Source organism: Nanorana parkeri, unplaced genomic scaffold (assembly GCF_000935625.1).
Source record: "Nanorana parkeri isolate BGI_ZX_2015 unplaced genomic scaffold, ASM93562v1 scaffold125, whole genome shotgun sequence".
Lineage (NCBI taxonomy): Eukaryota > Metazoa > Chordata > Amphibia > Anura > Dicroglossidae > Nanorana > Nanorana parkeri.
Genome location: NW_017306393.1, coordinates 1,620,599 through 1,646,987, shown reverse-complemented (window position 1 = coordinate 1,646,987; position 26,389 = coordinate 1,620,599). Strand labels below are relative to the sequence as shown.

At 41.3% G+C, this 26,389-nt stretch overlaps 1 protein-coding gene across 1 annotated transcript in view; it reads left to right on the top strand.

Moving 5' to 3' along the window:
* RIF1 (replication timing regulatory factor 1) overlaps window positions 1-23,991 on the top strand; it is a 35,108-nt gene extending 11,117 nt beyond the window's left edge. The window contains exons 8-36 of the mRNA XM_018553594.1: window positions 263-355; window positions 438-576; window positions 1,387-1,538; window positions 1,718-1,829; window positions 3,398-3,571; window positions 3,658-3,768; window positions 3,855-3,917; window positions 5,088-5,188; window positions 5,275-5,361; window positions 6,981-7,054; window positions 7,169-7,349; window positions 8,472-8,579; window positions 8,675-8,821; window positions 8,984-9,083; window positions 9,214-9,490; window positions 10,819-10,858; window positions 10,967-11,169; window positions 13,011-13,110; window positions 13,235-13,366; window positions 14,019-14,161; window positions 15,652-15,741; window positions 15,830-15,878; window positions 16,736-19,861; window positions 20,148-20,291; window positions 20,391-20,468; window positions 20,991-21,106; window positions 21,182-21,335; window positions 21,430-21,535; window positions 23,620-23,991. Of these exons, the coding sequence (XP_018409096.1) occupies window positions 263-355; window positions 438-576; window positions 1,387-1,538; window positions 1,718-1,829; window positions 3,398-3,571; window positions 3,658-3,768; window positions 3,855-3,917; window positions 5,088-5,188; window positions 5,275-5,361; window positions 6,981-7,054; window positions 7,169-7,349; window positions 8,472-8,579; window positions 8,675-8,821; window positions 8,984-9,083; window positions 9,214-9,490; window positions 10,819-10,858; window positions 10,967-11,169; window positions 13,011-13,110; window positions 13,235-13,366; window positions 14,019-14,161; window positions 15,652-15,741; window positions 15,830-15,878; window positions 16,736-19,861; window positions 20,148-20,291; window positions 20,391-20,468; window positions 20,991-21,106; window positions 21,182-21,335; window positions 21,430-21,535; window positions 23,620-23,843 (6,624 nt within the window). The 3' untranslated portion in view covers window positions 23,844-23,991. The remainder of the gene's footprint in view (window positions 1-262; window positions 356-437; window positions 577-1,386; window positions 1,539-1,717; window positions 1,830-3,397; window positions 3,572-3,657; window positions 3,769-3,854; window positions 3,918-5,087; window positions 5,189-5,274; window positions 5,362-6,980; window positions 7,055-7,168; window positions 7,350-8,471; window positions 8,580-8,674; window positions 8,822-8,983; window positions 9,084-9,213; window positions 9,491-10,818; window positions 10,859-10,966; window positions 11,170-13,010; window positions 13,111-13,234; window positions 13,367-14,018; window positions 14,162-15,651; window positions 15,742-15,829; window positions 15,879-16,735; window positions 19,862-20,147; window positions 20,292-20,390; window positions 20,469-20,990; window positions 21,107-21,181; window positions 21,336-21,429; window positions 21,536-23,619) is intronic.
* Window positions 23,992-26,389: the final 2,398 nt, after the last annotated feature.

The window sequence follows — 26,389 nt, the reverse complement described above, 5'->3', positions numbered from 1 at the left end:
TCTGTGACTGTCTAAATGTTTTCTCTGACCTCGTATGTTTCTATTAATATAGGGGGGGTGGGGTTATTAAAGCAGGGTGTAGGTGCCTGCCTTTACCTTGTATCAATGTTTGTACTTTGGAGATGAAAGTTTACTTCTACTGGAATTCCGGCTAATTTTGTTTAATGTATAATGTACATTGGCGATTAAATTGGTTGAATGTATGATTACCGATCATTTAACTCAAGTTGCAAAATTAAAATCTTTTCCTCTTCTTCCTTAGAAAATTATTGGAGAACTCAACAAGCTATTTAGTTCCAAATATGAGACCTATGTTTTGAAATTGTGGCCTTTGTTTGTCAAGCTGCTTGGCAAGGTAACCGGCAGTATCCATAAGATTATATATGATTTTGTGGGTCGTTGCCTATTTTCTCACTGATGATTTGATGCCTTTCCAGACATTACATCGCAGTGGCAGCTTCATTAATTCCTTGCTACAGCTTGAAGAGTTAGGTTTTCGTAATGGATCCCCTGCAATCAAGAAGATAGCATTTATTGCCTGGAAAAGTCTCATTGATAACTTTGCACTAAACCCTGGTACATCATTTTGTATATCTCAATATTCTGCTGATGTTTTACTTGTTTATGGCTGTGCTTTAAATAAGCAATGTTGGTGTATGTTTGTTTTGCTCCTTTTTACCTCTTATGTGGCTTATTCATATTACCCAGAAAATGTTCAGCACTTATTTTTAGAATAATGTAAATCTTTCAGGCCTTGAACATAGTTTTGTTAGCTTTAAGCTGGCCATACACCTATAGATTATCTGCAGATGTTCTATGGTCAGATGGAAAAAGTGCAACAGATTCCTCCATCTACGCTAAACTGTGTGGATGGGGGAATCTCCCACTGGGCCAAGCTTCAGTATCTTGCTAGTCGGTCCCGATGGCTCTCAAAATACCAGAACAATGCCTGCATCCAATCAGATTGTTGGGGTATTTTGACCGGTGCCGACTAGCAAGATACTGGAGCTTGGCCCAGTGGGAGATTCCTCCATCCACACAGTTTAGTGTAGATGGAGGAATCTGTTGCACTTTTTCCATCTGACCATAGAAAGTCTGCAGATAATCTATAGGTGTGTGGCCAGCTTTAGACAATTGCTTATTTGTGTCAGTGGGCTGCGCTTTTAATTTTTGGCCTACAGTAGAAAATTATAGATGTGATCTTAGAGATGTTTGGATGTCTTTTTGAGAAATTTCAATTTTATCTTTTAATATTTTTTTTTAACCGTACCAACATTAGTTTGCAGTTTAGGTTGGCGTTTATAGATATTGTATATAGATACAGTATAAGCGTAGAGACACCAATAAATCTAGTCCTTAACAAGCAATGACCTTCTGTGTCCTCAGAGATCTTGTGCAGCTCAAAGAGACTGAAACTTCTAATGCAGCCCTTGAGTTCTATCAATGTTAGAACGGAAGCTCTGGCTCTGACTAAAGTAGAAGTGTGGTGGTATCTCTTGATGCGTCTTGGATCTCAGCTGCCAGTTCACTTTGAACAGGTATTACTGCATCCCTCTACATTGATTATTTTTTGTTTTGTTTTTGAATATCCGCTCCTTTGAAAAAAAACAAAAACAATTATGTCCATGTGTCTAATGCTTTACTCCAATTGAAGATGAGATACCACCTTATGTTTTGGTATCAATGACAATTCTGAAGCCTATTTGTTTGTCTGCAGGTTTGTTTACCGTTGATTCAAAGTGCTTTATGTGTAGATGCAGCTTCACCCCAGGCACATCAACTGCGGTCTGCTAACCTGGTTACCACTGCCTCTACACCCTTACAGAAAGGTACTGTGCGATGCTTGATTGCCATTTGGTCAAGGATGCTCGAGCCACTCTTTCTGCTGTTGTAGAAATTATTGACGCTTTTGCACGTAATTGTTGTGCATTGCCTGAAATAAGGTGCCATGCATCCATTAAAATAAAGATGGATTCCGGGAGACATTTATTTTTGGTTGAGAGTGCAAATGTTCTTTTTCTTTGCACAAAACGGGGTACCAGATGGGTGTAAATAAACTCCTGCACAGCCATTGATACTTTAGAGCATTTGCTGTCAGGTGACAAATTCAACATAGTACTTTTATTGTATTGGTGGTCTACATTTCTGGCCGATTTCAGTATTTTGTACTAGACACCCCTTCAGCAAGAAAATACCCCATGACCTATTGTTTCACCCACATTATGCAGATAATGGACCTGGAATTGCTGGGAAAGAAGGACCTTGAAATCCTTCCTCTTACTGGGGGCTTCAGCAGACACCAGGGAGGTCTTTTATTGCCACCTATGCTGCAATATCATACATATTTTAGACAATAGCTTGCTGCTAACTTTTGCGAAGCACAATGCCAGCTCCATAAAGATTTGATATGGCATGGTTTGATGAGGAACTGGTGTGGCCTGAACAGGGTTCTGACCTCTCAACCCTACTGAACACCCTTTGGGATGACTTGGAATGCTGATTGTGAGCTGGGTTTTCTCATCCTACATTAGTACCATATGCTCTTTTGGCTGAATAAGCATACATTTCCACAGATGCACTCCAAAATCAGGATGAAGGGGGCAACTGCCTATTAATGCTTATACAGGTGTGATGGTCAGGTGTCTTAACTTTTGACTGTACTTTATATTAACAACTGTAATGTGTGTTGCTGCATGTCTTGCCCTGCATCTTTGGAGTACAAAAGTTGTAAGAGCATACAGGTTTAAGTGAACCTGTAAGGACAAATGGCACCTTGATAAATTACTTCAGGTAGAGGGTCATTAACCTTAAACATGCATACATCCACTGAAGTCTAAAATGATGAACTTCCATCTTGCATGCTTGTTCAAGATTATTAACTACTGAGACCAGGATTAAGAAAAACTATAGACAAATTCATGCAGTACCTGACCTGAACACTGATATTCAGTGCATGGCCACCAATGAAAACCGCTCATAGAATAGAAAAAGCCATCGCCCCATAATGAGCCTGTTATTTGTTGGGGCCTCCAAAAAACAAATGACAATGAGTGCCAACTAGTGAACACGTTTTTGGCACTTTGTCTTTTTTTTTTCTTTTAGCGTTCAACAACCAAGGCTCATCATGGGGTGCTGGCTTTTTCTATTTTATCAAGATTAACAGCCTGGGCCTGTCTGGAGCCCGTGCCTTTGAAAACAAAGTGCTCAATGAAAGATCCCAAATTTTTTTTTTTCCTCACAGATTTACTTTAAGCATAATGTGGCCTGCCTTGTGTGTGCTTTGTCCGATAGGAATGCTGGAACTTAAGGCAATCCCAAGGTTTAGATTTAAAGGCAGAAACTTTTGAACATTACAATATATGACTAACTAGTGTGATTTATGCTTTTTGACTTACAGGGACTTTACCATTTGGCAGTCCAGTCACTCCAAAAATGAACCTGAACTCCAGTCTCTTGGCATCTGTAGCATTTCCATCTGTTCATCTTCTGGGCATAGAGATGATGCTTCATTTCCTCTTGGGTCCAGAAGTTGTGCAGTTTGCCAGTAAGCACAAGCTTGTGCTCAGTTTAGGTATGTTATGTTTTCCTCTGTTTCACATTGTAGTGTTTTAAGAATATGTTGATAATCATAGTCAATACTGTTATACTGTTCTACAGAGCCTCTTCAGCATCCATTGATCAGCAGCTCCTCTTTCTTCAGTAAACATGCCAGTACTTTGCTGAATGCTGTACAAGACGGATTTATTACCATTGGAAGCAGTGCATCAGGTAAAATGTGCATAAGGTAGTCAGCCTCACCAGTGAACGTAGCATGATACAAATCAAATTGTGACCTTTTTTTTTTTTTTAAATAGGCGCTGTGCTTTATGCAGTGTGGAAAGACATGATAGAATTTGTAAAGGGAGCTATGGAGACAGGTAAAGTGCTCGTGGTTCTTCAGTCTAAGATCATGTTTTATTGAAGGGACTATACATAGTGAAATTTGCGGCTAGAGGGAGTGGATAATCAGGATATATTGTGAATTTTCCTGGTACATCTGTTCCCAATCCCCTTCCACATTTCTTGTGGCTGTTGCTGACCTTTTCAATATAAACCCAGTTTCTATAAAAACTTGGTTCTCAATTGGTGGGTCGTGATCCAAAAGTGGGTCGCAACACTGTGTTCAGTGGGATGCCGCGTGCCTTCCACTTTTCTAGGTGAGGGGCTCCCCCTAACGCAGCAGTGTCAGTTCTCGCGCCAAGCAGCCATTCAAAATATGCTGCCCGGCGCCGAGTGTTAGCTTGAGGTTTGCTGGGGTTACGGCAGCGAGGGAGCGCCATCCATATGTGCATTGCTTGCAGGTACCTTACAAATCCTATAGAGGTGCCTGGACTGGAGTGACATCAAATTCTGCCTCCCGGCACCTCCTACAGGGTGTGCAAGGGAACTGTACAAGCAATGCACATATGGATGGAGATCCGTCACAGCACAGCAGCCCACACTGGACTCCAGGCTTAGGATCCACTCCAGTTCTCGTAAGGTAGGGAGAGTGGGTGGACCTTAAAAAATGGAAAAAACGTTAACATTTTTTGGAGTGTGTGAGACTCTCTGTGGTTCTCTATGTATGTCAGTGTTTTTGAGGGCCCGTTCACACTAGTACAGTGTGTTAATCGCATAGTACCATGTAATCCCACCTACCGTGCATTCTGGTGTTGGAGGTGTGTTGCATTGCCATTCATTTGAATGGTACCCCCAAATGCACCTCCCACCCCAAGTTCTTACTCCCGCACCGGAGCGCGCGGTACCCTAATGCTGTGCCTTCCATTGCAGTGCGACTTGGGTCACGACTTAATTGCCAAGGACAAATGTGAGTCCTGAGGTTACACAGGTTGAGAACCACTGCTATAGACTATGTAGAGGGATACCTCATTTTTATTAATGTACATATTTGAAATAACACTATTGGGGAAACTTGAGCTCTAGGTCTGTTGACCTGAGAAGTTCGAAATTGTAGGTGTCCGCTTTGAGGGCCCATTTTACGTGTCTATAGTGTATAAACAACTGTGTGAATCTAGCCTTATATTTGCATTCATATTCATTATTTTTAGGTAACAAGAAGGAACGACAAGGCTCCGAGGTGTTGACCTGCTTGCTGCAAGCGCTGAAAAATATAATCGCTTCAAATTCTCTTCAGGTGGAAAAGTGCTTGGTAAGTACATAGTAATGGTTGTGTAGAGTAGCGGATATTTAAGTACTGGAAGTGTTTGTATTTTCATGAGGATTTGCTTTCTTTAGAGTCTTCTGGAGTGCACAGTGAAAGGACTACCTCAAAAAGTACTGGGATCTGCAGCATATCAGGTGGCAAATATGGATCTTCTTAATGTAAGACTTAGTATAAGATGTTTGCCACTGCACCGTTGAGCTCTTAGGCTGAATCTGTTGCACTTCTGGTTAAAGACCTCTAAATCTAAAATGCTACGTCATGGTTTCATATTTTATCGGGGTTCAGTCATGTTTTCAGGTAACTTTATGTAGCACATCTGTAAAGGGATCAATTGGGCAAGGAGAGTATATACCTTTTTATGATGGGAGATATATACCCTGTTTTCCTGAAAATAAGACCTACCCCGAAAATAAGACCTAGTACTATTTTTGGGAATTCTTAAAATATAAGACCTACCCCGAAAATAAGACCTAGTTGTGACCATTGCCAGGGCTGGTGGTGGCGTAAGGGGGAACCTGAAGAGCCGCGGCAGAGAATCAGCGGTGCCAATGAAGCCTGCACTAGAGGAAGCGAGGCGGCAGCACAGGGAGCAGAGCCGCAAAAGCTGATGTTTCCTTTATAGCGCCGACTCCTGTCACAGGCGGAGTGATACCAAATGCACTCCGCCTGTGAGGAATCCATTGTGAAACTGCGCTTCGCTTTTTCTGGTTACCAAATTTCTCTTGGAAAGGTATGGCACCCCTGATTGCCCTGATCACCCTATTAATAACTTTGCACGATATTCTAATTATTCGAGTTTCACCTGTAGTGTTTTTTTTTTTTTGAGCCAAAAAAATAGACAGTGTCTTATTTTCGGGAAACACGGTATCCAACATTTATCTGTGACTGATGGCTACCTATTATAGTTTGACTTTGTCTAGGGATAAGTTTGAGTGAGCATTAAACTACCATTTCTGTCTACATATTTTGAGTTGACTGGCTCCCCAATTAAAATGGATCATTCTTTTCATGGATAGATTGTTTAGGGGCCAAGGAAAAACTGTACTGTAAATTGGCCAGCATCTGGGTTTTTGCAGTTTTACACACTTGATGGAACATCTGTAAAAAAATAAGTCAAGCCAGCTTGACTTATTTTTTTCCAGTTGCCTTCACTTCTTTTTTGCAGATATACCATGACCTGGATGAATGAGAACCTTCACAGACACACTTGATGGAACATATTTAACGTATGGTTTATTGGTCACACAAGACTTTTTGGGATATACCTACTGCCTAACATTAGGAGACTGACCGCATTGCCTCAACCTTGGGTGCTAAATCTTTATCTAAAGTGAACTATGAATTCTACCTCTTTCTAGGAGGTGATAGGTTCTATATGGGCTTGTGCGCTGACGTCAGTTTTAGGCGCTACTGAGATCAGATGGATAGTTTTGTTAGCTCTCACTGCACACCAGTGGTTGCAATTTCAGTGAGGCCTGCTGGTGACAATAGGCCCTTAAAGTGAACTGTAGCCTTAAAATAAAATAAAAAATTGCAAACAGGAAGAAGCTGGGTAGAAGATGTTGGCACTTACAATGGAGCTCTTGGAAGAGAGTATTTGCAGACTTGGTTCTGCTTTTAATAGTTGGTGAAACCTATAGTATTTTAGATGTATTGGTCTTTAAAAAGGGTGCTATATGGCTCCTGTAGTGTGCATTAATTGTAGGCTTTTGTATAGACCTGTTGAAGCTTCATGTGTGACATATCATCAGTGTTCAGTATCTGTTTATTTATCTAGGGAACTCCAGCTCTCTTTCTAATTCAACTTCACTTTCATGCTGGAATTTTGGAACATGGCATTACAGAGGAAAGGTAGTTATTGTAGCTCCTTGTGCATTACATTAAACTATACATGGCAATTTATCAATATGGGATTTTATTTTATTAGTGATTTCTTGTTTTTTTTTTTTCCCCTCAACTTTACAGATTCTTTGTAAACCTTGAAAATCTTGTAAGTTACGTCTTCTCGGGTCCTACCTCACCCCTGGCATTTAGTGAATCTGTTCTTGGTGTACTCAATCAAGGTGCCAAGTTCGTAGAAAACAAAGAACGGCTTTGGCGCATGTGGAGTATTCTGATTCATCCGCTGACTGCAAAAGTTAATCAGGTAAAATCTCATGGTGATCTCCTTTTGCGGTCAGTGTGTTTACTGCTGGCTTTGGTGTTGAGGTAAAATGCATGTAGTATTTCTGGCGTATACATGCGTCCACATTACTTCACTACTTTGCCTGGATTAGAGATGTGCTTTACCTAGTTGTATTGTTATATGTCTGGACATCATACTTGTAGTGTTCAGGCTGGAAGTCAGATCAGTACTAGCCTGCTTTATATTTTTAGAATATTAAGCTACAGGATAATGACATTGAGGTGAGTATTACCTGTACCGGCTAACCTGGTTCTCAACTGATTTACACGTAGGGGCGTTATTCTTTTTAAAGGGGCTTCTGCAGGCTAAATGCAAAATCTTCCGCATGGACATAGTGACTGAAATTAATATAGTGTATGTAGCTATCTTGGAAGAAAGCAGTGTTTTGTATCCTTGGCTTTTCTTTAGGGATGTCCAGATACCAGCGCCGATACTTGGCATTTTCACGAGAGCTACCAAGGTTGCAGTTGGGACCTGGCTCTGGCGCTCCACCACTGTCCTGAAATCATTAGTCTGTATTGTTTTAGAAAAACGGTCGCATGACAATAAACAGAAATGTATCAGTACTTGTGTCTGTGAGTACTTGAACAAGTAACGGTACTTGGAAAAATGGTATCGGTGCATCACTCAGGCTGAGCTGATAACACTGTTTGGGATTTCAGTGCCGCAGATAAACTGTGGTGGCAGTTTGTTATAAGTTGGTTATAAGCTCAATGGCAAATCAAAGAGGTATTTTTCTGTATATGCAGCCTTTTTAAATATGTGACAAAGTGCATTTACTGCTCATTTGTACTGAACAACTCCATGGCATAGTTGTTAGCACTTCTGCTTTGCAGAAGTTCGAGTCCTTGCCAGGTTACTATGTGCAAGAAGTTTGCATGTTCCCCCTGTGCTTGCTGTTAGGATAAGTGTCTGCTAGTAAAATTGGCCCTTGTATGTATGTATGTATGTATGTATGTATGTATGTATGCATGTGAGTTGGGGACCTTAGATTGTAAGCTCCTTGAGGACGGGCTGATGTGAATGTGCAACTATGTAAATTGGTGTTTATAAAAGTACCAGTAATTAAATGTTTTCTTTCAGACTAATGAGGTTAACCAAGGTGATGCCCTAGAACACAACTTTAGTGCCATGCACAGTGCGTTAATGCTTCCTATAAGTCACATCTTCCCAGTCTCCTCCTTTCCACAGGTGAGTGGTGCAATGCATCTTTATCAAGTGAATACATCAGCTCGTACACTTGTCATAATACAGAAAGTAAACTGTCTTGCTGATTGCTATTGCAGCCCACTTTGAAGACTTTGATGCGCACCTGGTCCGAGTTGTATAAAACCTTCGCCCGCTGTTCTTCATTGGTTACTACAACTGATGAGAATGTGTGCTCTGAGGAACTCTGCGCTCGAATACTTTCAGCAATTGGCAATCAGCCAATGGTAAGTCTAATGTATTGATCTTATCAATTTGTATTGGCACTCAGCCATATTGCAGTGTATTATAGACTGCTTTCTATATAATTGGTGTGTGATTTGTATTTTCTATGTAGTATGGGTTAAAAAAATGATGTAACCACTGATCAGGCTATCCTGTTTTTTCAGAGTTTCTCCCTGCTGGAAAGGATTGTTCAAGTTTTTACAGTTATTGTGGATTGTGTCAACTTCTCTCCTTATAGCACAAAATACCAGCCCAAAACAAAAGGTGAGAGCCAACTTCATGCAGTGGCCTTCATAAGAGGGTAAAGAACTGCTGTAGATTGGATGTGTTCCCCGGGTTGTTTCTTGAACACGGAACTATCTGTCTATAAAAATGTAATCTTGTCTGATTTCAGCTCCTCATACTCCAACTGATTGGGCGAAGAAGAAGAAAGGGCCTCTGGGAAATCTCAATTCTTTAATGAAATTGCTTGTGAGAGTGACTGAAGAATTTCACACTTTGTCTTCTGATCAGTCCCAGATTGAGGCAAATGCTTCGCCACTGTCTTCCATAGGATCTTCCATTCTGAATGCTCTATCTGCCTGCATCAGCCATGTCAATTTACCTTCCATACTGAGGACAGTATTTTCACTAGTGACAAAGCCTCTTGCTGTGTTCTATATGAAGACAAAGTGAGTGCTGAAGATATTTTGTGCTTCTGAATCTGATTGTTGGTTTGTGTTCTCTTCTTCAAAATGTTATCTGCAACAATTCAATTGATACTAGTGTCGGTATTGTTGCCAATGCTGAGTATTTGGGCGATTACTCGTACTCGCCCAAATGCTCCGATGCCTAGCCCGATAATTCCTGTATCAGAAAGCTGAGCAGAGTGTCATTACATGCTGCCTGGCTTCCTGATTGGCCAGGAAGCCGGCTCCATGCTCCCTCGTCACTTGTGACGAGGGAGAATGGAGCTCGCTTCCCGGCCCATCAGAAATCTGGCATCCGTGCCCGGCTCTCTGATTGGCCGGGAAGCCGGCTTCATGACGAGGGAGCATGGAGCCGGCTTCCCGGTCAGTCAGGAAGCCGGCTCCATGCTTACTCGTCACTTAGTGACGAGAACCATGGGGGCGGCTTCCTTGCTAATCTGGAAGCCGGGTGGCAAGTTTTTAGACGCCTCCCAGCTTCTTGGCTAATCGGGAAGCCAGGTGGTGAGTCATTACATGCAGTCTGGCTTCCTTAATGGGACTTTCGGTATCGGCGAGTACCGGATAAAAAATATCGGCACTCGATACCGCTATCAGTGCATCCCTACTTGTGATCAGAAATGTTTGCTATTTATTAAAACATAGTTTTAACAGTTGTACACGAAAGTAGAAAAATGCAGTAATTGCAGTAGAAAATTGTACGTCATTTAGAGAAGACATGACCTGTCTTCCACTGCTGTGGCCGCCCCCCCCCTCCAACCTGAGCTTGATCCTGATGGACACAGTTGACAATTTATTCTGGGTGTTTAACCTCCCTGGCAATAATCCCGAGGTTAAATTTCAGTACCAAAAGCGGTAACCCCGAGCCTCCGGATTACAATGTAGCGTCACTTACCTTGTCCCTACGAGCCCCGCTGTGTCCTCTGGCCGATGCCGGCATCTGGGTTCCGTACCTTGCTTCTAGAACTTCTAGAAGCAAGGTTTCCCCTCCAAGATTCACACCAAATGCTTGTAGATTCAGCTGTGGTCTGTGCAGATATCTTCAGATGCTGAATGATCAACTTCAAGTAGCTGTAGACTTTTACTTAGTTTTTTTTTTTTTTTCCTTCGTCATTTGACAGCTTGCTTATTCAGCAAGATTTCTGGTTCATGTTGCAAAAGTCCCCGGCTTCTTTTATTTTGCATTAGTCCAGTTAGCCATCACTCATCAATATTTGCTTTTCAAAATAAAGTAAATTGGATGAGCCATTGCTGCATAGTAATGATCTGCTGAAATATTTTTTGTTTAACCTTTCTTTGTTTTTTTTTTATAGGTCTGACTCTCCGAAAGTGTACAGTTCTCTTAGCAGTAAGGTAAAGTAATCTTGTTTCTCTGTCAGACTGGTATGTTTGTCATTCATTATTTTATAGGAGGCCCCAATGTATTGTCACTGCTGTACTTATTGGTGTCTTTCTTTCTAGTTGGATAAACTTCTTGGTGAGGTGCTCTTCTGTTTGGGCTCTCGATACACCGGATCCTATGACAACGATCTGCTTGAAGCCCTCTCGCCTTTGCTCTGTGCCATATTTCTACACAAGAACAAGCAGTTCCGCACACAGGCTGCACAATTCTGGAATGGGTCATTTGCTAAGGCAGCTACATTGGTTTACCCAGATGAACTCAAGTAAGTGTTTTAAGAATTTGGAGTGCTGCAATTTAATTTTTTTAAATTATTATTTTTTTTGTAAACCAACAACTGCTAGATTATTGTAGCAAATCAAAAACTGGACAGAACTGCCATGATGTGCTGAACTTCTGCTGCTGCTTCATGCTCAATAACACTGCTTCCTGCTCAATAACACAAGTATCGCTTAAGGTGGACTTTTACCCCCTTTGACTAAAGATCACATCAGCATACAGCTCTGCATGCTGATATAAAATCATCTTACATTCATTAGCTAAACAAACATATTCCTTTTACTTACAATTTTTTTTTTTTCCACTTGCTGGCCCTCTTCGGTACAAATGATGTAATCGTGCCCAAGCATTGCATCCTGGGAAGGTTACATTAGCAGAGCATTGCTGGGAAATCTCATCTAATCTCATGAGATCTCATGAAAAGGCATTTTCCTCCTCTGAGATGTGAGATGATGTGCATAGTCACATGTCCTAGTCACATGTGCCAAAGTTCTAGGAAGTAAAGGGAGATCTAGTAACCTGCCCTTAGTTAAAATGGCCACTGTCAGAAGACTGGGGAGGCAAAGAATACAAAGCCGGGAATTATCTAGAAGGATATGTTTTGTAGATTGTCATTACTAAACATTTCTAAAAGTGCCTTTGTCATTTGAAAGATCTGGGTAAAGTTCCTCTTTAAAGTGACATTAAACCCTCAGATTGTTTAACATAAAACAATACTGTAATGTGTGCCTTACTGTAGTCCATGGTTGTTTCCCTTCTCTTTGCTGCTCTTCCTTTTAAATCTGTATCTGTTCTCATGCTGGGCAGAACTTCCGTTTTGCAGTAAACTGCCTTGTCTCTGGAATGGATACATGGTGTCTGTGTGCAGGTTCACAACCTGAGCCAGCACTAAAGGAAGAGGCACTCGGCTGTAAAGGGGAGTTCTCCCCCAGCATGGGAAGACATGAGGATTTAAAAGGAGGAGCAGCAAAGAGAAGGGGAACTACCATGGATTACAGAAAGGCGCAGATTACAGTATTGGTTTATGTTCAAAAATCTGAGGGTTTAATGTCACTTTAAGTTGAACCATTTCAGAGGCTAATGCATTTTAGTGAGGTCATTCTGGTTTATTTATTGAAAAATGTTTATCTGATGTTACTAAAAACATGTTGCACAATGTGTGAAGTGACCCTCTAGCTGACATTTTCCAACAAATGGTGCCGTGGAAGGAATAGACTGATGGTTGTTGCAGCGCTTGTTTGGGAATCTTCACTCTGCTGCAGAGCAACACCTCTTGAAGAATCTTTGCATCCAATACAGTTACAGGTGTGTCACATGCCTGCCATAGTGTCATAGGGCCCTATGGATGGAAACACTGTGAGGGGCCAACTTTACACACCAAGAAGTGTGTCGGACATGGGAATTTCTCAGGCAGTTCAGCTCTGCCGTAGGGAGAAGATTCTGAAACTGGTGCTGGACCAGGCAAGTGTATAGACTCCATTTGCAGATGTATTCCATTTTTTTTTTTTTTTTTTTTTTTACAAGGGTCACGTTAACTAAAGATTTTAGTCATTTGTGTTGGGCCTGCCACAGTGCAGTTTACGTTTGAATCTAAAGTCTCACAATGTGTCATATGCCTGGTAATGCAGCTTTGTGACCAGTCAGGACATTCTAGGCAGGACTTAGCATTAGGGGTTACAGTCATAGTTGTGCTTGGGAGTACCTGTCAAATATTGTGAGGAGTGATGCTGGTATGAATGAAGTGTCTTCTGATTAAATTTGAATATAATATATAATTTGTTGAAACTTCACTCTTATAACATGTTTTATTTTTTAATTTTTTTTTAGACCTGTTTTAAGTCAAGTTAAAGTGAAAGTACCCCTCCTATTACCTGGCTTCACCTTTACTACTACAGCAGGGGAGTCAAGTGGCCCCTATTCTGATAATGTGAGTCTTATATTTGTATTAGTGTCCTTTAGCATTTTGGGGGCTCTGTAAAGGAAAACACATTGTCCCCCCAGCTTAAAATGGTATTCCATGCAGTAAGATTATAATGCTTTTTTTTATGTAGATGGACAACTCTGAGCTGGGGGCAAAGATTAGCGGGATTGAGGTTAAATCCACAGGGAAAAGAGACTCCTTACTGGCCAGAGCAGAAGAACATAAAAATAAAGGCACCCCAACAAAACCGCCACAGGCCAAGGTAAGGCATGCATCTTTTAGACTGCTCAAGCTCTCTTCTCCTGACAGACCAAAAATAAGTTTAAGAATGCCAAGATGCTGTTCCCACCTAGTGCTTACAGCCATGAAATGCTTATTTAGGGCTAGATGTAAGTGAACAGTACAATACTTCGCAGAATAGATGCAGATGGCACTTTGACATGTTTCATCTTCAGTGTCCAAAAATATGGTTGACATTTGAACTCTGCCTCTTCATAATTATGTCCTTGGATGGTTTTATTTTTTTTTCCTGACTTTAAAATTGCTATATAGCTGGCTGCCCCAAATTTTTATTTTCACAATAGTGTGTGTATTAGGGATTCACTGATACCCGTTTTTCGGAATCGAATACGAGTACATTTTTTTATTTATTTTTTTTTGCAGTACTTGCCAATACCGGTACTTCTGCTAGCATTGAGCCGACTGCCTGGCTTCTTGATTGCCCGGGAAGCCGTCTCCATGCTGTTTGGCCGGCTCGATGCTGATTGGCTGGAAAGCACATGACACAAATATCTTTACCCTGTGATAAAACTTAGTGAATTTAGCTTGTGTGGTAAACCCAGCACTTGTTTTTTTACACTTTGCACCTATGATGCTATATCAGGCTGTATTTGTTTTTTTATTACTTTTAATAGTTGAAGCTGGAATTTTCTTCTCCGAATACTAAAAAGAAAATCTTAGAAGAGGAACAGTCTATGGATTTTGTATTTATCCCTCCTGAAACAACTAAAGAGAGAGTTCTCACAGAACATCAGAAGGAAGTCCTCCGTACCAAAAGGTTGGTTAGTTTGGTATAGAAATAAAAGTAAACATGACAGTTTGGTATTCAGACTTTCTAACGCTTTTACCACAAAACATTGCGGTTAGAATTGTATTACATTTAGCTTTTCTGACTTTCTGCTATAAGCTGCCTTTTTTTTTTTAGGTTGTTTTACATGAAGTAGTATTTGGGGGTGATGTTGGTACTGTCATTTTTTGAAAGTTTCAGATTTTTTTCATATACATGGCCTGCATGTATACTGCCTTGTACAGGAGAATTGGAACATATATTCCAGACTCCTGCTGCACTCTTTACTGGGTATCCCTGTCGGTGTGGGTGCTCAAAATGACCGCGGATGGCGCCGCCAATAATGAAACTCACCAGCACACAATATCGACGTGAAGAACACGTCCGTTTATTGATGCTTCATGTCATAACAAATAATGTTTCGGGACCACACAGGGTCCCCTTTATCAGGCTTGAGCTGACGAAAGTCTTTTGTCATTTCAAGTCTGATGAAGGGGACCCTGAGTGGCCCCGAAATGTTAGGACATTAACCGTCAAACAGACATGTTCACTACAATATGGTGTGCTGGTGACATCTTTAACAAGCTACAGGAGGATTAGACACAGTAAAGCCAAACAAGGCCAGTTCCCTCAAGTGGTTAACCCCTTCATGACTCGATGCTGGCGACGTACACTGTACGTCGTCAGTCACGAAGGGGTTAAACCCCCTGGACCTCTGCTGTAGAGCCCAGTTTAGCTTAATGTCATAAGGGGGGAGGATCTGCTGGTTTAAAGACATCTTGTATTGGAAAGAACAAGCACAGTGACGTCCTTATTAATAAAAAATGTAGGCTTTCCTTTGTGTCAGCCAAAGCTGCACATGACTCAGTCACAGAAGAGGCATGCCTGAGCGGTACTTGCGCTACATGAGACCTTTTTTGCACTGTCATGTCACACTAGATTCTGTGAATGCACCACAACAGCTAGCCAGGTTACATAGTTACTGGACCCTGTTCCCAGGCTGGTTCTGAACAGTCACAATTGCAATAAGTGACAGTCTTTTGCTATTTTTGTGTTTTTTGTTTTTTTTTGTGTTAATTCTAGAGTGTTTTTAGAGTATTTATTTTTGGCAAAGACCCTGAAATCACTGCTTGCCATTTACCCCGTGTCTCTTGCTATGGGCATTTGCCCTCACTAAAAGTATCTTGTTTCCTAGGTCCCTACTGTGTTATCAAGGTTCCTGTTAAGTAAAGAAATGTAAAAAAAACAACCTTTTGCTAAAAGTGTGTCTCGTCTAGATTTTAGTGTGGTTTGTTTTAAATATTTGACTAATATTTACTACTGCTATGAGTTTGCCTATTGCAAGTCTTTTCTTTCCCTTTTTCATAAAGCTTAGCAAAGCATGCTAATAGGTGTGATGGAAACATGGCATACGATATTTATAAAGTTTTCATGTAAATTTGTTGAACACTGTTGCCTGAACCTCCCTTCAATGTCACCAGGGTGGACATACCGACCATGTACAACAATTTAGATGCATCGCAGGATACCGCTTTGTTCACACAATATAGTCAGAGCCAAGACAATTCATTGTAAGTAGAGACCATTTTCTAATACACTATTGGTTACATTTAAAACTCATCTCCAAATTTGACTTCTATTTTTTCTTTTCATTATTAGGGACAAGCCAGAAGTAATGGTTAATAATAAAGATGCTGCTGAATCCAAGGTATCAGTTTGTGACACATGTCCTGCCACACTTAATATTTTGATAATGGCTTATATGGTTAGGCGCACACCACTGTGTTTCTTATTGTAAACAATTTGCCATTTTAGCTTCGAGTAATAATCATTATACTAGTAAAAATCGTAATTTTTACAGTTATTGTTGATAGCGTAGTTTTGATATTTTAATTTAGTCATGTGGTTAAGTACAGGCCACCAGGGAGCAATGAGGTCGCATTGCAGGATGGGCAAATGTTGGGGAGAAGCACCCTTGGCTTTTGTAGACTGCAGCAGTAAACTGTTCTGTCAGCATGAATTACGAGCGGTGTATTACTACTGCGTGGCATGGCCTTTACAGAAGGTTCAATATACCAAATTTTGTGATTTCTCATAACATCCAATACTTTTAGCAAGGACCTCAGAAAATCATTCTCTATAGTGAATAATACATGCATTATAGCTTAGTAAATTGAGGTTTTAGTTGGTTGTGTCCTATTCCATCTATGTACATGCAAAGAGAGGCACTAGATCTATTAGATCATATGTGTCACAAATGTAAATGTGATCAAATTACAATCACGAACAGATCAATTAATGACATTATCTCACACAACACTGGATTGTGAGACCATGTCATTAATTGAGCTGTTTGATTGTAATTTGATCACATATGAACTCAAATTTATTTGACACATGGTATAGAGCGTTATAGCGTGGCACATTGTTAATATTTTTTTAGTTATTCCTTCATTTGTTTGAATTAGTGCTCGCTTGTTAGGTCACTTGTTTCCGGCGCAAGTTTTTTTTTAATCCTTATAAGCTTTATCAGTGTGTGTTTTTTTTTTTTTGTTGGTTTTTCAGGAAGAACATACTCCACATGGAAGAGAAGTTAAGGAAGAGGAAACTGAAGCGAAAGAAGTTGCAGATGTTGAAATGTTAGATGCTAAAGTTGAAGGATCAAAATCTTTGAATGACTCTGCTGTGTTAAACACTTCCAAAGAAGCACAGAACACATCAAATATCAGCAACAGTTCTACCTCTTCGGATATGGTGTTAGGCACTCCACCACAACCCGTTAGCAGGAGACAGTCCTTTATTACCTTAGAAAAGTTTGACAGCTCTGAGAATCGCTCTTTTAGTCCTTTGTCAGAAGCAAAGTTCTCAAAAGCAAAAGAAGTTATTTTAGTGCCAGATAGTCAAGAAGTTAAAGATACAAAACAAAAGCGTAATGAGAGAGAGAATAAAAAAAATTCAGAGACTGAATCGCAAAATGATAAATCAAGACATGCATCCAGAAGGGGGTCAAGAGCTTTACGTCAAGCTAAAGAGACGGAGAAGAAACTTGAAGCACCTGAACAGCCTAATCTAAAATGTGACAGTGAATCGGGCGCTGTTCCTGCAGAGGAAATAGAGGACAGCGAGTGTGTGCCAGAATCTCAGCCTCCTCCTCAAGAAGAACATGTTGTGGACCATGATAAAGAAAATTCAGCACCAGAGAATAGCATAGATTTTAAAGAAAATACTCCACCAGAGACTAACACCACAGTAAAAGCAGACACTCCACTGCCTCAGAAATCGTCTGGTAATCAAATTGTGTTGCGGCGCTCTTCCAGGAGACATTCAGAAATAATAGAAGTTGTTAAAAAGGAGGCTGCAACAGAAATTCCCCAGACCAAAGAAGAGGAAAAAATTGGTTTGAAGAAGACTCCTCCGTCTAAGGAAACACCGGTTAAGCAACAAAGCGAAAAGCTTGTGAAAGCTGAAGAAAAAAATGATCCTGATTTTGCCAGAAATTCTCAAGAAAGTTCACAAGATAAAACATCAAATGTCACTGATGTTAAAGATGAGGAACTTCCAGTCTCCAGCGAAAAGATGACAAGAAGCAGCTCTAGATATCAGACCCGAAGGTCTCTGCAGGCGCTTCAGACTGGCAGTGAGCATTCAGAGTCTGATAATTCAGAACCTCGTGAAGCAGCAGGCAAGCGGAAACGAGGTAGGCCTAGGAAACTGAATGAATCGGAAAAAGCTGAAAGCTCTCATGAGTCACAGATTGAAGATGCAGCTACTTTTGACACAGTGCAAACTGAAAAAGAGAGCGAGTGTGCTTCTGATGTTGCCTCCGAGGTGGATTCTCAGCTAGAAGTAGATGGAGAAACCTACACGACGGTTACAGACAATTCTGCATCACGGCCAAAGTTTCCGCGGTTAGGGGATGGCAGAAATACAGAGTTAGGCGCTACCGTGGAAATCAACAAAACGTATGAACTTTCCAAACTCGGCAGCACGATGCAAAGCTTAATGACTGAGCCTTCCGCTGGTGACTATTCCACCGCAGTGTCTGATGTTTTTACAAATTCTGAAAGTACCTTAAAGTTGCTTGACTGCTCCCATAAAAGGAGTCGAAGAGTCAGAAAGTCAAAGAGCTGCGAGTGTTGCGAGTCCTCTGGAAGGCAAGAAAAGTCCTTTTCGGAATTCAAATCCGAAGAAGCTGAAGGTAAAAACAAGGCTATCGATTCATCTTCTGACATGCAGTTTAACTGTACATTCTCTGTGCCATGTGCTGTCAGCACACCACTCGTTTTGGCAAGACAGCAAGCGTTTTTCAAAGTCTCTGCCACAGAGATAAAATCGGACACAGAGTCAGAGCTTGATCAAACACTTACTTCATTAAGTAGGAGTGAGACTGAAGAAGTAACGGAAATTTGTATTCAGACAAAAACTGTGGAAGCTATGGAATCCTCAACGGAACCTTCTGCAGAAGTGACGGAAATTCAAAGAGATACACTCATTGAGGATGTGAGTGTTGAGAAGCAACGTGTTGAAGAACCATGTGCAGAAGATAAACAGAATGATATTGTGGAAAAGGCCAAAATCTGCATGACCTTCGACATTGAGGCCATTGAAGGGTCTGCAAGTGACGAGGCTTTTGCAAATCAAGAGGACGAGCTAGAAGATGCTCAGAGTATAGTAGTGGATGAGGATAATATGGCTGAAGATAAGGAAAATATAGACCACTCTGCTGCACCAAGTCAGGATTTTGAGGAAGAGAATAAAGCAGGGGTGGACAAAGCTCCTACCGAAGAGACAGAAGTAGACAATGCTCCTGCAAAAACGGAGTCATCTCCCACAGAGGAAACTGAAGCAGACGTGGAGAGAGCTTCAGCTGAGGAGCTTGAAGCAAAAGCTTCTGTTGAATTGATTGAACCAGTTGGAGATCAAGCTGTGGTTGAGATGACTGAAACAGAAGTGGGCAAAGATCTTTTTGAGGGGAATGAAGCACAGGTGAAAAACGTTTTAGTAGGGGAGACTGATGAAGAGGTCAACATGGCTCCTCCTGAGGAGAAAGAAGCAGAAGTGGACACATTTTCTGTAGAGAAAGAAGCAAAGGGGGGCGCAGCTACTACTGAAGCGACCGATGCTGAGATGGGCCCAGCTACTCCCGATGCAACTGATGCGGAGTTGGACCCAGCTACTCTGGACGAATCTGAAGCAGAGGTGGACACTGCCCCTCCCGGGGAGACTGAAGAAAGCATTGTCTGTCAGGAATCAGGGGAAGTTACGGTGACTGAGACCTCAATAGAAGTGAACACTCTGAATATAGATGAAGGAAACATTGACCTTGAGCAGGAAAATGCTCAAAGAACTTGTGAGGAGAATGCAGAAACCTGTATATTTCCATCTGCTGACATACTGCCAAATAAGGTCACATTGACCGAGGGAGCGAAAGTGGACGAAGATCTTACAACTGCCGCAGAGAAATGTGCCGCTCCAAGGGTATCTGAAAATTTGCTAATGGATCTGGGTGAAGGACGGTCCAACACAGATTCACCACCTAAACTGAAAGGCTTGATATCTATGGCTCTAGCCAATGATAGCCCCAGTGGGAGCTTCAGCTGGTCTCCGTCTGCATCACCTTCAACAAGCATCCTAAAGAAAGGGATAAAGAGACAACAGCAGGAAATGGACTCACCCTCTCCAGTTAACAAGGTGATGTAGAATACCTTTTATATCTAGAAGTGTGCCAGCATTGCAATCGTAGACTTAAGTGTATAATGATAGAAGTAGGTTCACACTGTTGTAAAAGTCTACGGTTTTTAACTTTTTTTTTTTTCCCCTGCACCACCATCGTAATGAGCTTACTTTATTTAGTAGTACTTGTTTTGCATCATAGATTGTCTGAGTTAAGGGTCAGTTTGAAGTTGCAAGTATTAAACACTTTGCATTTCTTTTCTTTTTTTAATCAACAAGCTAAAGTTTTGTTTTCTGTAAGCAGATCCGGAGAGTTTCGTTTGCTGATCCAATATATCAGGAAGGATTGGCAGATGACATTGATCGCCGTAGCCCCGTGGTCCGAAGCAATTCAAGTAACTCGCCATCCTCAAGAAGTCTTAAAATGCTAACAAGTACTCAGCCGAAGGTAATATGACAATGCTTTTATTACTTTTGCGTCTAGTATGCTTTGCATTTTTAGTAATCTGGCTTTTTTTTTTTTTTTACTATCCTTTTAATTCACTAGATTATCACTACTCCAACCAAAGGATTTGTGTCTCCTGGGTCTCGTGTTCTTGGATTTAAAAGTTCAAAAAAGAGTTTGGTAAGCCTGGATATCATCATCTTGTGTGTACTAAAAGCCCATCCATAAGGCCTCATTCACACTAGAAACGGCCAGCATGTACAGCTCCGTGCTGCGTACACGGCCGTATCGGGCAGCTCCCGGGAAGGACAGGTGCTTCATGTGATTAGTACACAGCCCCTATCCTCTATGGGACTACGCGGCTGTACGCTGCCCTTCGCTCACCTCAAGTCCACGTCCATACAGTTGCGGGTGTCGCGGCTTGGACGCAGACAGGATCCATCCTGTCCGCGTACAAGTATGGACACCCGCACGGACATGCATGTCAGGTGAGCGTATGGCCATGTACTCCCATAGAGAAGGAGCTGTGTACTAATCTCACGCAGCACCTGTCCTTCCCGGGAGCTGCCCAATGCGCGGACGTGCACGGAGCTGTACGTGGCGGCCGTTTCTAGTGTGAATAAGGCTGAAAAGTTTGACTGGTATCAAGTTTTCATGTTTTATGTGCTTGAAATTGCTAACTGAAATGCATTAATGTTTTAGATTTCCGAAATGACCAAGGAGTCTATGCCATCTCCTAAAGAAAGTGTCTATCCAGCCCTAATGAACTGCGCAACATCCATTGATGTCATTCTTCCACAGATTACCTCCAATATGTGGTGAGAAACTTGGCGAAATCTGAAGTTTGTCTTCCTTGTACCAGCAATGTTTTAAAGATTAATTTTTCTTTCTAGGGCTAGAGGACTTGGACAGCTCATCCGTGCTAAAAATATCAAAACCATTGGTGACCTCAGTACGCTTACACCCTGCGAAATAAAGACCTTACCGATCCGTTCTCCAAAGATATCTACTGTGAAGAAAGCTCTGAGAACTTACCATGAGCAGCAGGTAAACTATTAAAATTATAAGTAGATTTGACCAGTTCTACATAACAGCCTTTGTATTGCTTACACACAAGTCTTCATTTTTCCATTGGTTACAGACAAAGGCAAAGGGATTTGACGAATTTGCTGCTCTTGATGAAGCTGAAAAGCCATTAAATGGTCTTGAGGAGAAGCCGATGTTTGCTGAAGAAAAACTTGAAACGGGTATTGTTTTATCACTCTTATCTTGCATAGTAAAAAAAAAATAGTTATCTGTGATGGTTGTCAAGAGCATTTCAGATTTAGGCCCCGTTCACATTGAGCGATTTATCGTGCGGTAATTCCCGCGATATCGCGGCTATTTACCGCGCGATATCGCTCTTCAATGCTTTGCAATGGGGCAAAGGGTCGTGTGTCGCTACAGCAGGACCCTTTTTGGAGCGGATCTTGCTGCGATTCAAGCTTGCTCAATGCAAGAATTTGCGCGATATCGCGCAGTGTGAATGGGGCCTAAGTCTAATGTGTAATTCCAAAAGATGTCACCAGCACTCCAAAAGTAGATTCAATATATTTTAATGACAACGGTCATTCAAAATCACAAGTACTTTCGGGGCCACGTTGGGTCCCCGTCATCAGGCTCAGAAGTCTAATGTGTTTCTGCAAATGCTGAAATACAGAACTATGAGGAGTGAAAATCACTCCTCATAGTTCGAGTCGACGTTTGACAATCGGACTCGCACGTCGGCTCAATAGATTGGGAAGTGAGTGAACACATACAGTCGCTCGCTCACTTCTCGATCGTCTCCCTGCAGTGAGCGGTGACTCAGTCACGGCTCCCAGCAGGAATTCCCACCGCTCCGATCCTCCAGCGCTCAGTGGAGGGGGCGGGCGCAGCTGGCGCTCTGCCTCTAGATAGGCAGAGCCAGCTGTCACTCACGCAGCTGGGTGGATCTCGACAGTCTCAGTATACCGCAAGCTGTATACTGAGCTTTGGGTCATGGGAGGACGCTAGTATATGTCCTCCTGTGACCCTTAAGAGAACTATGGGGGAATAAACACTTACCCCCATCGTTCTCTTTTAAGCAGTTTCGTTACCATAGGTCAATAACTTTCACAGACCAAAATCAGCAGCTTTAATATGCGTCGTTTAACAGCAAACAGACAGTTTTGCCTACATAAATGTTTTTTGTTGCCGATGAGGCTTTTATGTGGTACAGTTTTAATTCCCTTCTAATAGGACATTTTACTGTAAGCCGACCAGTGTTCATTTTGACAGCAAATTTTGGTTTTAGTCAGTCTTTTGACTAAAATGCCATTTAGCTTTAGTCATATTTTAGTCATCTGAATTGTTTTAGTCAACTAAATGCCGTAAGATTTTACTCGGCTAGATCTACAGTAGATATAGTCGAGTAAAATCTAGTGGGTTCAGTTAAGGAGTAATAAAAGTTTCTCTAGAATTTCCAATCTCATTTTATTCTCCTGAAGTAAACATCTGTTAACTTGTTACTTATGGTATTAAAGTTTGAACATGCAATACAGACACAGATGTAACTATTGTGATATGTAACGTGTTTATGTATCTCAAAATTTGATTTAAAGGAGAACCTATGGGGTAAGTCTCACGGTATACTGAGACTGCCGCAGCCGGGGCGGATCCCGACATTACTCTCGATCCACCCAGCTGCGTGAGTGACAGCGGGCTCTGCCTATCTAGAGGCAGAGCCAGCTGTGCCCGCACCCTTCCCTGTCTGTTCCTCCAGTCAGCGCTGGAGGATCGGACAGGGGAGGGGATCCCTGCAGGGAGCAGTGAGCGACAGTCACGGCGCTCTGCAGGGACATGATCGAGAAGTGAGCGAGTGACGGTACATGTTCGCTCACTTCCTGATCTATTGAGCCGACGTGTGACAGTTTCATTGTCACAGGTCGGCTCGAACTATGAGGATGAGTGAAAATCACTCACCTAATCTCCTTTTTAACCGAGTCTTCTAAATAAACAATATTGAGTGTTTACATCAAAGAACCAGGAATATGATATGCACTGATTTATAACAATTTGCATATGTCATTCAAGAAGAAGTGCAACTCTAAAATATTAAAATGAAAACTTTATTGGCTCTAATGCCATTGTACATATTACCTATTAGCTGTCCATTCAGGTTGGAACTGGAAATCCAGAGAGATTAGTTCTGATTGGATCTCTTCCCAAATCGTCTCTCCCTAACATTTTAGTCAACTAAGTCAGCTTCCATTGATGAGTTTTACGGTTACTTGACCATAGATGTTTTATGTAACTCCACCTTCCCTTTCAGACCTTCCTGAGGCATCCGCCACCGCACCTGTGGAAGCTCCAGCCACCCCAGACCTTCCAGCACAGATTAATGCACTTTCTCTGCTGCTGGTGACAGAGGAGCTTGGCAAATATTCCGGAAGCCAGCTTTTTGAAATGCAGGAAAAACTTGGTACAATGTCAAACTGCATTCTTCATCATCTGCGCTCTCGATGGAGTTCACCACCTCACAACAGCTCTGTGTAGGTCAGCTTTGTGTTTTACATTACCATTTACGGGACATTTTTACTTCTTTTTGCCCAAATATATTTTTAATACAAAGACTGTCTACATTTTTAAGAGATCCATCATGTGGTCTTCGTTTTCTCTTTTGGATTATACTGCTCTATCTTCAACTAGATGCATAAACTGGATATTGGTTCATTAATAGAGGCAAGTGTGTTTTCTAGGACAAAGAATTCGTTTTTAGTTTGCCAGTCTGGCATAAGGAACAGGGCTGCAACAGATCAGAACGCTGATCTTCCATAGTACTGTTAGCGCTAAGATTAGTCGCCCCTTGGGAGAGTATTGTGTACTCTTAGGCATTTGCATGTCAATAGCGACCAGCCGGATGAACCTTGTCGTTTCTCGAGGAGTAAAGGTGAAACTTTCTTGTTATGAGCAACACCTTAATTGTTGCGTTTCTTCAGTTTCTCTTCCTAACACTTGTAGTATACACTATTTTTAAATGTTCACATTTGATCTGCTTATGTAATAATATTGTAAATTCCTTCAGCGACATGTTTTTCTTAGGAACTGAAAGAGGGTATTTTTGGTAGTTTTTGCCTCTGAAGCTTTGTCACACAGTATGCCACAATACTTTTCATGTTGAATTTGTTGTACCAATACTTGTCCTTGTTTGTAAATTCTGTAAATAGCCTCACTGCAGGTTACTAGTTTAAATAGTAATCCACTATGTACATATAATTTAAACAGTTGGTTCCAGCAGGATTCTTAAATTTCACTTGCTGCATGAGTTCCCTTTTAGATATGAAATGTAAAATTAAACCTATTAAAGTACTTTGCCAGTTAGCAGTAATTGTTTTCTTTGTGAACTATTGATAAGTTATTTTGATGTCTGTAAACCTGCATTTTTAACTTGAAAGTGCTGTATATGATTTCATGCGAGTTGGATTTGGGGAAATAGGGGTGTCGGTGGAGAAAGTTAATGTGAACCTGCTATTTGAATGGAGCATTTGGCAAGTGTCAATCATATTAGCAAACCTACAGGGAAGCTCAGGTTGGACCTTAATGGTGAGAGTCACGATTTGAATATAATTAAGAGGATCTGTTGTCACTAAAGATAACATTGTGCATCTTGTGATCATATGCTCAGTTTTAATTAAGATTTCGGACTGTTTCTTTTAACATCCCTCTCCATATAAGAAGCAAAAATATCAATGTAACCTGTTAAAGGGCAAACCTTTTATTCTGGTATTCTGACATTTGGTTACTGCTTTCAGTGTTGTACACTTCGAGTCATTGGGCATTTGGTAGGCCCAGTCATAAATTGTGATTGATCAGTGCACAGGTGGTGAACGAAAGGTGGTCAGTCATCCTCTGGCCAGGCCCATTGCATGCACGTGTAAAAGAAAGTTACTGTGGGAACAGCCTCCAGTTTACAACCCTGCAGCTGAGAAAGTGAATTCATAATTTGTGCCTGTACCTCTGATGTCTAACAGTTTAAACATTTCTTTAGGAGTGTAAGGGACATGGTTTTGGGTCTTTTATTTGTAAGTAATAATAGACTAGGAACAGAGCATTCATACAAACTGACGGCTCTGGATCTTCCAGGTTTCTTTTTAGCTAGTATTGTTTGGCATGGAGTCACTGACCCCAGCTCTAATATGCAGATTTGGAGATCTAATGTCATTCTTAATACTCTTGTATACTAATTCCAACTTAGCTGACATTTTGATGCTAAAAGCAGTCTCCAATCACCCTAAACATTCATCATCGGGTGTTAAGGTAACTTGCAATAGCTGGGGTGAAAGTGTATGCGCTCATCTATACTTTCTGCATCTTAGCAAAGTATGCTTGATTTACAATGTGAGCCCATCAGACCAAATGTTAAAGATGAACCAGAAATGAGTCAACATGATGATGATCCAAAGCACACAAGCAATTACACCAAGGAATGAAAAAAATCAAGGCTTACGGATTGCCCTAGTATAAGCCCTGATTGGATTCCCACTGAAATTTTGTAGGGAAGGGGGTTTGAAATCATCATGCAAGAAAACCCAAAATCATCTTGCAACTGGAGGAGTTTTGCAGCGAAATGGTAAAACAGTCGATGTCGGAGACTAGTGGGCAGTTATACAAAATTAGTCATTTTAAGGGGGCAATACTAGCTTTTGATACTTCCTTTTCCCTATCGTCCATTGAGGGAAACAGCTCTGAAGAAATGTTCATTCTACTGGGGCAGTTAGTGCTTCTTGGGTGTTTTAAAATCAAGCTTCTGTTATTCAAAATTGCAAGGCTACAACTTGCTCTTTTGTTCACACCTTTGCAAAGCTTTATCAAGTTGATGTTTCTGCCTCTTCGGGATGCTAGTTTTGGCAGAAAAGTTTTTCAGCTAGCTCTTGAAGTGTACTTTGGCAGTCCATTTTTTGTTGAGCTATTGTTGTGCCCGCCTCTCCGTTTGGATTATTTTTGAACATCTCTACATCTCAGAATTCTTCAAAGCTGTGTCCCTCAATGGACGATAGAGAAAATAGAATTTTGTTCTTACCCTAAAATCCTTTCCTTAGAGT